The 12,135-nt window shown below is 36.8% G+C and overlaps 1 protein-coding gene across 1 annotated transcript in view; it reads left to right on the top strand.

Annotated features, from left to right (window-relative positions):
- ARID4B (AT-rich interaction domain 4B) overlaps positions 1-12,135 on the top strand; it is an 87,381-nt gene that overhangs the window by 58,400 nt on the left and 16,846 nt on the right. The window contains 2 exon segments of the mRNA XM_054514300.1: positions 20-192; positions 9,951-10,196. Of these exon segments, the coding sequence (XP_054370275.1) occupies positions 20-192; positions 9,951-10,196 (419 nt within the window).

Genomic DNA, 12,135 nt, shown 5'->3' with positions numbered 1-12,135 from the left:
AAAGGTTTTGTTATCCTAGGGAAACAAAAAAAATTTGCCAGATTCTGTGTTTATTCAGCCTGATCAAGAAAAGGACTTAAATGTAATCAAAACTGAAGATGAAATCAAATTGGAGGATAAAGAGGAGGAGAAGATCAAAGAAATGGAAAATCCTACAGTAAATGCAGATGCTGAAGAAAAGGAAAAATCAGGGTAAGTTATGCTGTTTCTAATCAGATGAGGCATAGGTGTTTTTTAAATTTTAGTCTTATAATTTGAACTCCAAATCAGACATGCCGTTGTTAACTAGACTTGTATCTTCCAGAGACCAGTGTGTTCATAACTTGGTCATGGTTAGGGCATTCAAGTTCATTGATCTCTTTTTAAGGAAAAGGCACCTTAAGTTTTACAGGTTCCAGACCTAAATGTAAGCTGAGTGAGAGCAGAATATACAAAGCATAGGGTTCTATTTGATTTAATACAAAAATATTGCAGTCATTGCCAGGAGTATTTTTATGCTTGATTTTGATACAAGTATAAGGCAAACTTGTGGTTTGCCACAAGCTTTTGCTTTTGGACAGGGGCGTGTAACATGGGAAAAGATGGAAGTACCTTGCATTGCTCAGTTAACAGCTTGCTGTTGAATAGGCCTGGTTGTGGCAGGAGTCTTGTGCAGACCTTCAGACAGGTGTTTTGAAAGTAGGAGATGGAAATAATAGGGATGCTCAGGGCCATCTAATCAGTGAGTCTGTGTGAATCATTTGGTTCATGGAATGGGCAGGTTTTCCTGTTTCAGTGCAGGAAAATCTCACAAGTGTTTTTCAGCAGCCACACAAAAAAATTACAACCAGAATATAGTCCTCATTAATCCCCAGTGTGTTAACAATTTGTATTCTTACAATTAAAACTCTCATACAGTATGATGTCTAGTATTAAGAACACAACAATTCCCCTTAGAGGTCAGATAGATCTCTTTTAATACAGTATTTGTCTTCAATAAAACCCAATAACAGATGCTTAAGGGAGAAGCTGTTACAAGAGGGAAAGTAGATAATGACACCTCCTTATACTTGCGCAGCAATCTGTTTATCAGGGATGTGTTGGGTTTTGTTGGGTTTTTTGTAGTTAATACCATCTGTTGCCTGACCAGTAATTCCTTTGTTCATTCCAGCAATTTTGTTGGTTAATAGATCTGCTATGTTGTCTTGATCTTCTGTCTAAATATCATTAGATCTTAATGCTTCTTCTGGCCCATTAAAAGTTGTGGCCAGAATGTCATGGTTTAGTATATTGATTTCTGATTCATTGGTAGTAGTTATTTTATTTTGTTTTAATTTTGATTTTTTAGTGGATTCTGGGATAATCCTTTTGTAAGAAGTTTTTCTCCTCCTGAATATTTTCAGTGAGATTTCATTGGCAATTTCTGTAACTCAAAAATGCAGAATACAGACAAAACAAGTTTACCTGACTTCAGTTCAAGAGCCTTTTCTTTATGGATGTGATTTTGCTTGTATCCTATGTAAACTTTTCTTTTTTAAAATACTAATTGCTAGACTTTGTTGCATTTGCTATTTTTAATGTGAACTAGATGACTTGTACTTTAATGGGTTTGCAAGATTTTAAGAATTATTAAAGACTGATTTTACAATGCTGCTTTCAAAATATGGAACTAAATGGATGGAAAACTTTGCAATGCTCAGAGAATAGCAGTTTTTAAAGTTCTCTAAATTCTGGATTTGTATGTGTGTATGCTTGTGATGTTACTTTATATTTATTTATATACCTGAAGAGTATGGTGGCTTCATGCTTACCATGCTGCAGCAGTAAATGGTACATGAAAAGTTAGAAGCTGCATTTGCTTTTCAGTAATCCTTTATTTTAATTTTTTTTAAGTTGGGGTGTTTTTAATCTCATTTCATGTCAATTTGCATTATTTATTACATCAAAAATGTTATTAGCGTTCCTATTTTTTTATTTATGAAAACAACAAAAATCTGTAGAGAATTTCCTTTTAAGTTTTCCCAATTCACCTGATAGCAATTGAGTGAATTCTTTTCCCTCTGCTCCTCCTTACTCATCCCAGTGGAAAAGTCTTCCAACTAGTATTTTTGCTGTTATGACTCATGGAAGATTGTAATGAGTTGCTTAGAATGGAAAGAATAACTCTAAAAAGAGGTGTAGGTGGTGATGTGGTCATTGCTGGGAGGTATGCTGTGTTTGAAGGGATAATTTAAATTACAAAAGTTGAACGCTTATAGCAGGTAATTGTAAGTATTTATAAGCAGTGTTACTGTAGTAGCACTCTTAGCATGATTACCTTTCCCTTCTACCCTCTCAGATTGATAGGGAGTACAAAATGCACTTGTGTCAGCTTTAAAGAGCTTTTAAAATGTCACTGTCATCCTAAGTGCTAACATAAAAGCTTCAAGGAAATGTATGGGGCGTTGTATTAGATGTTGTACTTCCCTATACCCAACTTCATGGATTAGAAGTGGCAGAACTTATACAAAGGTGGAAATGCTATGGTTGGAGTTCTTTGTTGAACTGAAATGCAAAATGAAAACAGGCATTTTTTTGGTAGAAAAGTAATCACACACACCAATACCTGAAATGTAATCAAAATAGATCAGTGTGAAATTCAGACTGAAATTTTGTTATTTGGTATATTTAAAATGTCTTCCTATATTTTTTTTAAGTTATGGACCATTTGTCCTTCACAGTCCTAACAAAATAGCTAAACAAATTAAATCTAATGTTATATTAGGCAAACTTTTAGAGTTTTCCGTTTGTGTTTATATCTGTAGGACTTTGGACATCTTCATGTAGCTTACTTGTCTATAGACACAAGGAACCATTAGGATAGAAAAACTTCTGGGTTTCTTCTTGCTGACTTTCTTATGGGAGGACTGGATGTAATTCCCAGCTTCCAAATCTCAGGAAATACTGCTGGAAGCCAGGGTTGTTTATTTTCTCCAAGTTTTGTTTCTCAGTGCAATCCCATGCATCTCAAACTTTTGAGATTGCTACCACTTGAATTGTTTGGTTCCACCCCCACAGACTTTAACAACATGATGAAGAGGAAGAAAGGCTGAACTTTCTCTTCCTTTCTTCCCCAGAATGCCATTTTCTTGCCTGCTTGTGTATCTGAGAGTAGAGACTCAAAGGGTACTTTGCCCTTTATTCTGTACATGCTTGTCTTGTTCGCTTTTCTTTTTTTTTGGTTTTTTTTTTTGGTTTTTTTCCTGTGACTAGTGGAAGATACCTGTGCTCAATACAGGTTGTACAACTTGTGATCATTAAAACAAGTTTTTAAAAAAAGCCAGTAATGTGTCTGTCCCAGAGGGTCCTTTACAAAACTGACTTTGTAAATCATCCTTTTCCATAACATCCAAAAAAGTAGTTATACTTGGCCAATGAATAAAGAAAAAAGTTCAAAATCCTTCTTCTTCAGAAGTTCTTACAAACTTGATGTTGTGGAAGTCATGATCTTCAAATGTAGCATTGCATGGTTGGTGTGCTGTTTCCTTTGTAACATCCAATAATATCAACTGTTTTAACTTGTTGAACACTTGAGTCTAAGTCAACAAATGGGGAACAGAACTGTTTTTCTACACAATGAACAGTGTAGACAATTGAATATGTTCCAAGGAGATTGAGGCCAGGAGCCTAGTGGAGATTTTAGAAGGTGTGGGTTTTTTAGTACAGGCTAATAAAATGAAAGGTAAATCTTTAAAAATTTCATAGTAGGTGCAGTTTGGAAATGAAAGTGTAGGTTAATTGCTGTATAACCAATATTAGTAAAATTTTTTCCCCCCAGATAGTTAATTCTATGTTTCTGTGTTGGTTTTGAAGTTTTTATTGAGAATTTTTTTTTGTTGGTTTTGTGTTTTATTTTGGTTTCAACACTTTGCTCTGAGGCACCTGGAACAGACGACTATCAGAAACTTAATACTGAAAGGAAAGTTTAAATGCTGAGAATCTGGGTAATTTTTGCTTCTCAACAAAAATTGACAGCAGACTTATATATGGGTAATCTTTGGATTTTTGAGGTGCCTGGGCAAAATTCTTTTAGGAATCCCAATTCCAGTACATAGATATAGCAAGAGGTTTTGTTCTTGTATTTTTCTTGTGGCTGAGGTGCTGCCTTAACACCAGGAAGGGCTGCCATCTCTGGATCTTCCCTTGTTCTTGCTCATCAGACTCATTTTCACTACTCCTTCTTCGGCCTTAGAAACTTCTTGAATTTATTTGTTTCTTGCTCTTGAAAATGGTTTCTTTTTTATTTTCTCCAAGGAATGCACGAACAAATGTCCTTAAGGAATTTAAGAAACCTAAACACTTCTGGTTGTCTGATACTGATGGTTTAGGTCTTTATGGTGTGGTTTTCTGGTAGCTGGTACTATCATGTATGACAATATCACAAGGTGAAAATGCTAAACATTTAGTCTTTGGTTTAATTCTGTTCAAGACTATCAGCCATTCATTCACGTGCAAGGGAAAAATCTTAATCTTAAAGCTGTTACATGCATCTTTCATGCAGTAGTAACATTTCCCCTCCTGTAAGCAGTGGGAGGGGACTAGGAATAATAAAAGCAGTAATTGGAAACTAAGTCAAGATGGGCATGGTTTCATGTGAAGGATTTTACTGAGGGGTATTGCCTCTGTGGAGTAAGAGGTCTACTTGCTGTGCCTGTGCTGCTGCTGAAACTTTCTGTACAAGAGTTAAATTTTCTGATAACACCAGTTAGGGATTTTCTGAAAGCAGTTTACAGGTGGGCTTATATAATAGTCAGAAACTTCATTTCAGGTATGGGAGAAAGACATTGTTAGAGGCAATGTTTTCTTCAGGTCCTTATCTCTTGAAATGACACATCATTGTGGTGGTGGATCTGAAATGGTAACAAGAAGGTTAGAATCTTTTGAGTGTAGAATATTTGATATAAAAGGCATATCTCTTAGCTTCTGAAGAGTTGAGAACTATATATTGAGATAGCTTTCTCCAGTTTGATTCAAATTTATGTGGAATTGATTAGCTTGGGAGAATGGAGAACAATGTGCCATGTTCAGTGCTTGTGTAGTGTAAACGTATGCTCAGAATTTTAAATTGTTGGTGTGTATGCTAAAGGAAAATGCCTATAAGAACCATACTTAGTAGTTTTATTTATAGGAATATATTTCAATGCTCTTATTTGTGATGTGTGTTCTATTTATGTATTCAACTGGCTTTGTATGAGGAAAGAAGTTTATTGCATAGTCATGTTTTCAGAAACAGTCTAATTGATTGTTTTTTCTTAATATAGAATCCAGACTGATACATACATACATGTAATGACTGCTTTTGATAAAGCAATAAGCTGCAGATGAGCTCTACACTACAATAATGAAGTGTAGAGTGGCAGTGTAAATGTACTGGCCCTTTATATTGAATGGAAGGGAGACATCTGATTTGGGAGAAGTGGTTCTGCCATCATATTTTACATAGCAAATGGTCACTGTGCAGGTCATTAACCATGGTGGCTGTCACCAAGGCTTACATGTGTTGGGAGAGTCTTTAAGCACTCATCAGATACTGGATGCTTCCAAGGCGAATGTGAACCAGTGCTATAAAAACAGGAAGAGCTGTACTCTTCAGTCAGACTTTGGAACCACTTTTTATCCTTTTGAGGAATGTTTCAGCACGTGGCTGAATGATGAGAAGTGATCACATGAGGTCCTGTCACCTGTCTGGCAGCAGAGGAACACGCTGATCACAGCCAATGTGCTTGCATGATTGGAGTGGACTGTACTACACTCAGGTGTGACTCAGATCAAGGCAGTGCCTTCCCCTTGCCTTGGGACAAGGGACCCCAACTGCATTTATTCCAACTTTTTGTGCAGACAGAAGTCCCTGGGACTTTTATTTTCAGATTTTCTTTGTAACTTCAGAGGTGCTGTGGTTCAACCCAACTGGCAGTCATGTACCATGCAACCACTGGCTCTCTCCTCCCATCCTGGTGCATCCAAAACAGAGCACTGTGCTACCAAGGAGAGAAAATCTCTATCCCAGCTGAAACCAGACCAAGAGGGAAGACAAATACTGGTGATTTTTGGAGACATGTTATTTTGTGGAATTAAAGATGAGATTCCATTATCATGGCGTGAGTAAAGGTCTCAGTGACCTCTCTGCCTTAAAACTTAAGGTCACTTGGTGACCTCACCATCACATCTGTGACTGGCAATTTGAAAAGAGACTGAACATCTTTCAGCTCTATATTATGAGAAGTAGAGGTTAAATTATGCTCTAGGATGAGAAAAGGGAAAAAAATAAGCAGGAAACAAAAATAGAAGCTAATTCCTAAACTTGAAGTATCAATTATACTAGAGTTTATTTCTGCTAGTGATTCAATTAACTGTAATGACTTAATTAAGCCAATAATTGAAATAATCTTGCTTCCTCAAATTTTAGAATAACCCCTGGAAAAATAATCTTGTATGTGCCATCTCACCTGCTGTGTGTACCAGTTTGGTGCATCGGGGAAGTGTGCTGGAGTAGGGTTAGGTTTGCTGCAAAACAGGAATTCTGGGAGGCAGATAAAATGTTCCAAATCACACTGTTTCATAGGTTTCACCTGGGCTTTGTAACAGCTCATGTTTAGTGCCAGAGAATGTGGGCTGAAGGAGATTTGCATTATGGTGCATTTTCTTGAGTGGTGTAAGAGCAGCAGTGTTTCATTTATTAACTATGTCCGGTTGTTAATACACTTAATCATGGGCATGTTGGTGTTAAATCTTTATATTGACTGAGAGTGGCGTACTGTGTGTGGTTTTAGCCTTTTGAGGATGTTGCCTTGTCCTTTGAAACTAATGATAAGCAATATTTGTATGCTCTAAACATTTTAATGGTTTTACTTTATTAACGAATAGTTTTGCATTTTAATTCATTCATTTCTTGCTTCTGAATGTTTATGTTCCCAGTCCTTGTGAGATGGGGTGAGGGTATTCTTTTTAGTCTGTGGTTGTAATTTGTAATGCTTTTGAGTCCTGATAAGCTTTCTGGTAATACTTTGGATTCAGGAACAGAGTTACACTTGTATTGCTGTGTCTCCTGTACACTGCGTATGCACATCTGCTGCTGCCTTGTTTCATCAGCTGCTGCTGGGGTTGTTCAAATTGTTGCAGCTTTGTGGTAGATATTGCTTGGTACTGGATTTAAGTTGACAATTACTGTCTGCTGCCAAGAGGTTTGTTTCTTTTTTCTTTTCTCTTTTTTTGCCCTTCCCACAAATGGGATTTTAAACAAACAGCTTTGAAGAAAATCCAATGATCTCATGCATACATACATGGACTAATGAAGTTATGACTGTGCATACTGGATGCCTACAATCACAATTTCCTCTTAGAAACCTCACTTTTGTGGCAGTCACAGCTTCTTCTTTGTCTGCACTGCCAGATTTGAACTATTTATGGCATTATAAGACAATATCTTCCTTGCAACCATTGGTATGTGTTCTTGGGGTTTGTGTTGGGGTTTTTTTGTGGCTTTTTTGTTCCAGGAGCTCTATGAGTGTGTTGGATTTTTCTGCTCCAAAATGATGAAGGTTCTTTGCTTCTGTTTGGTTTCCAAAAACCTCAAGCTTATGATTGCTAACCAAGTCACTCCTTAGAGCACTTTTTAATTGCAGCCATCTCTGCTGCCATTTTGCTTTTGCTTCCTGACATGCCCTCCACGTATGTTCAGCCTGCTGTTCCTATCTCCATCCAAGTTACTCACTATGTTGGTTTCATACATCTCTTCCAGAAGGAACCAATTTTTGGTATTTTCATGGAATCTTTGTAGGATATGTTGGGACACCAAGATGGGAGAGACTGCAAATTTGTTCAGCATTCGAAAAGCCACTGACACCATAATTACCAGTGTCTGGAAAACCCTGAATCTCCAGCATAGGCGTACTTTACTTTGCAGACAGCATTCAAGGATTGTGCCCCTAGATCTTGGAGAGAAAAAAGTAAAAAGGCAGACTTTGGTTCACTGCATTTTTGAAGTGTGCTTAGTAATGGAAAATCAAAAGCTCTTCTTGTTCTTGGAGCAGTGGTGGCTCTGCTTCTGATCCCATTTTTTTAGCTTTTGTATTATAATACCTGTTGTACTGAAATTGGCTAGGGGTTTTTGTTTAGTGCAGCAGAGAGTATAACTTAATTTAAATTATTAGTTGGTGCTTTTTGTTGTTAGCTGTGGAATTCTGTTCAGGGATTTTTCATCTGAATCTTTGGGTACCTTTTTTCCAGATTTCTTTGGGAAGTAAATTTTGCCATAAGTGAGCTTTCAAAGCTTGTTTGTTCATGTTGCATTTTTAACCCTGATGGTTTTAACTTCATTAGCAAAGTAGTTCACTGAAAGTATATAGTTCTATATCTATCTGTCTGTCTATATATCTCCTGGAAGGCTGAGACTTTGTGTGTGTATTTATACATACACACATATATATATATACATAAAAAATAAAATTAAAATATTTGCCTTCTAGAATTATACTGTACAGTTCATGCCATGTATACCTGAATAGATATGTCTTCTGGGACTTGGTGTACTAGACAAAGATGGATTTTTTTAGCCATTGTCTCAGTGTGTAGCCACATGTATGTATATACATATATGTATTCGTATATTTAGTGTGTTTCTGCATATATATTATATATATATATGTGACAACATTCATTTCTGAAGTAATTTTATTAAATCAGTGTGGTTATACTACAGTTGAATTTAGCATATTGTTCTGAATTACCTTTTGCCAGCTCATTAGGTAGTAATACTGCAGTTTTACTTCTGCAAAGGAGCATCCTTTCTCAGAGAAGAGGTGACTTGGCTTATCTGAGTATTTTCTACTGAAAATGTTATGGAAAGATTTAGATTATTAATACAGACTTCTCTGTTTGTAAGCTTAACTAAAATACTGGTGTGAATCAGACTTGGAGCAGTACTTATGTTCTCTCTTATCCAGATATCCAAACATACCTGTTCCATCTATCAGGTGTTGGCAGTCTGCAGTTGTTGTGAATTTAGCTAGCAACTAAGTCTGTTTTGTGTTGCACAGAGTGTGTGATTAGAATGGTACAAGGGCCAATAATGCTGCTTTATAAGTCTAATTAAGATTAGAAGATTTTTCCCCCATTAACTTCTTTAATCTAGTCTGCCTCTTTAAGTTGATAGCAGATAATTTCAGATAACTGAGCAGCCTGTAGCTACCATTGACTGAAACTAGCAAGATTTGTAGGTTCTTACTGCTTCTGAAAATTGGTCCAAAATATCTAAAAATGTGTTCAAAATAAGCTTACTTCTGAAAGCAGTGAACACCTGCCTGTGTATTTATATAGTAATTAAATGCAAGTTTGACATGTTTAGAATACTTCTGGTATAATTGGCAAGGAGTGACAAGGTCATAAATTAGCACAGGTTGTTTAATTTGCTAATACAGTCACATAAGGTGCTGGGGTTTTTTTGTCCAAAATCTGGTTATGGGCGCAGTAATTTCAAGCTGTTCAGATAGAGTTCATGTATTGTAATAAAAGAAGGATTTTTTTGAGAAGCAAGTTTCAAGAAGCATTTGTAAAACTTGTAGGTTAGAAAAGGGAATTTAGGAAATTTTCTCTATATTGAAAAGAATTAATTTTTAAGTGGGAAGATTATATTTAAACAAAGAGACTGCATGCAAGAATCATATAAAGATGAGTTTGAACAACTTCTACTCATAAAGATTTTGATGGATTTTTTTTCTTTTAGTCACTTTTGCACCTTACAGTCACTGGATTTTGTGTGTGTTGCTATATCCTATTTTGCTGATATTACTCAGCTGTAGTACAGTTCTCATATTTGGAGCCTCCTGTTTCCCACTCTCTAATGCATCCACAATATTTATCAATATATGTGGTTTGGAACTGAAAAGCTTATGAAGTATCTCATATTAACTCTACAATTTTTTAAACCTTTCAAGAGATGACACGAATAAGGAAGAAGATGAAGATGAAGAAGAAGCAGAGGAGGAGGAAGAGGAGGAGGAGGAAGAAGACAACAATAACAATGAGGAAGAAGAGTTTGAATGCTATCCACCAGGCATGAAAGTCCAAGTGCGGTATGGAAGAGGGAAAAATCAAAAAATGTATGAAGCTAGTATTAAAGATTCTGACATCGAAGGTGGAGAAGTCCTTTACTTGGTGCACTACTGTGGATGGAACGTGAGGTAACTTGAGTTTTAGTTAGTGATTACTTCTTGAATTACTTCTCAAATACACTTATGAATTTTAAAAACTAAATTAATAGACATCTGGAGTCCTAAACTTTCAGTATTGGTGTTCTGTGAAGGTCATTGTACTGTATGAACTTAGATTTTTAACACTATATAAACGCAGGGCTTTAGTTACTTTGAAAATCATCTTAAAATCACTTGTTCAAAGAAGGCTTCATTTGTTCCCCATCTTACTTTTAGATCTTCCCATGCAAGTGACACATCACTCTTTTCAGGTTCCTCCTCTGGCTCTCTTAAGCCGATTTTCACTGATTCAGTATTTGAGTAGTGCATTTAGCTGAGGGAGCTCACTCTTGTCAGGGAAGCACAGCAGCAGCAGCCTGTTGCTGGTGTACAGGATATTTAGCTGGAAAACAACAAGATTCTTAGTGGCAAATGAGTGCACAGCAAGTAACTGCATTTCATCTGATCTTATATCTATCCTCCCTACCCCACCTCCTCTCCCAGCCAGACTCTTCTTAGCCTAGTGGCTTCTTAAGCTTTCTTTAATAGAAGGAGGAGCATATGGGGTTTTTTGTCTTTAGTCTAGCATTAATAGAAATAAGTTGAAGTATTTCTGTTGCTATTTCCGACATTGTTTTTGCTATTTAAAACTTGAAGCAACTTTGAAAACAGTGAAGGAAACTAAAACTTTTGAGCAGCTTTTAAACATGTCTGCTCCTTTCCTCAGTTTCCATGTAATTGCTCATTGTCCTTAAATATTACCTTTTAAACTTTTTTACTGTCTGTAAAAAAAAACCCTACAAGTCTGAGACGAGTCTGAGGTACTTTTTTCTTATTTTTCCTTTTCTGGGAAAGCTGAGGTTCTCATAACTTTCATCTGCCATCCTGCCTCTGGCCAAGAGGGTAGGACAAATGCCATTTATTCAGTTCTAGGAAGATCTGCTAGCAGAGGTAACAGAGAAGTGCAGTGCTTCTCTTGCTGTCTTGAATTCACCTCTTTGCATCAAGGCCTGGTGATTTCCAGGTGCTGCTGCTGAGGAGGAATCTCGCTCTTGCCAGTTTTGGTACCGATCTTCTGTAGAATTTTGATCAACATTGATCTACAGGAATAGGATCTGATGTACACTGTCCTCAGGCAACGTCTGTCAGCATAGTGGGCTGTGAAGTCACAAGATGAGGGGAGATGCAGCCTGCTGAAGGTGGGACTGGGGTGTGACTTGCATTCTGGTCCAGTTCTTATCGAGGAGGACTCCCTTGGAGTGCAGTTTGCTGAAATTTTCATCCTACTCACTGAAGACTACTGTGTGTACCATTCCAGGAGGTTTCTTGCTTTTAAACTCTTGTTTTGGAATTCACGTGTAAGCATAGAAGTTATTTTTCTTTGGAGCAAATATCATGCTGTTATCCGTGCTGTGAGGTGAGATGATCAGAATTTTACTTGAGCAGTACTGCTTCAAATCTGAAGAAATGAGAAGTCAGAAATGAGTCTTCTTCACCTTGGAGATTCCAGCACCCCAGTTCTTAAAGGAGAAATCAAGATTCTAAATTTTTAACGCTGCATTTTAAGCAAATCTGCAGATTGATGTCAGAGGCATTATTTCTGTGACTAGGATATGTTTGACAATAAAAGCATTTTCAGTTTACTTGAACTCATTTGAGAAGTAAGGAGTGTTGATTGTTTGGTCTTTCTGGCAGCAGGACTTGAGTTTATATTTTTACCTGGTGTTTCAAAAGAGCCCTCTGAAAAGGTTTTGGGGGGAGTAGGATTCTTCATGAGAAATACATCGGTGATTGAGGTTTAGCTGTGGGACTGTGCATGGACTCTGCTAAATGTAGCTAATTTTTTTTCATACATGTAAAATTACTTAAATTTATGGATTTGACAGATAGTGTGTAAGCTTTAGCCAGCATCTAAACACTTTGACAGTTT

Source organism: Molothrus ater, chromosome 3, assembly GCF_012460135.2.
Source record: "Molothrus ater isolate BHLD 08-10-18 breed brown headed cowbird chromosome 3, BPBGC_Mater_1.1, whole genome shotgun sequence".
Taxonomy (NCBI): domain Eukaryota; kingdom Metazoa; phylum Chordata; class Aves; order Passeriformes; family Icteridae; genus Molothrus; species Molothrus ater.
The sequence above is the reverse complement of the archived record's forward strand: the minus strand, read 5'-3'. Positions and strand labels throughout refer to the sequence as shown.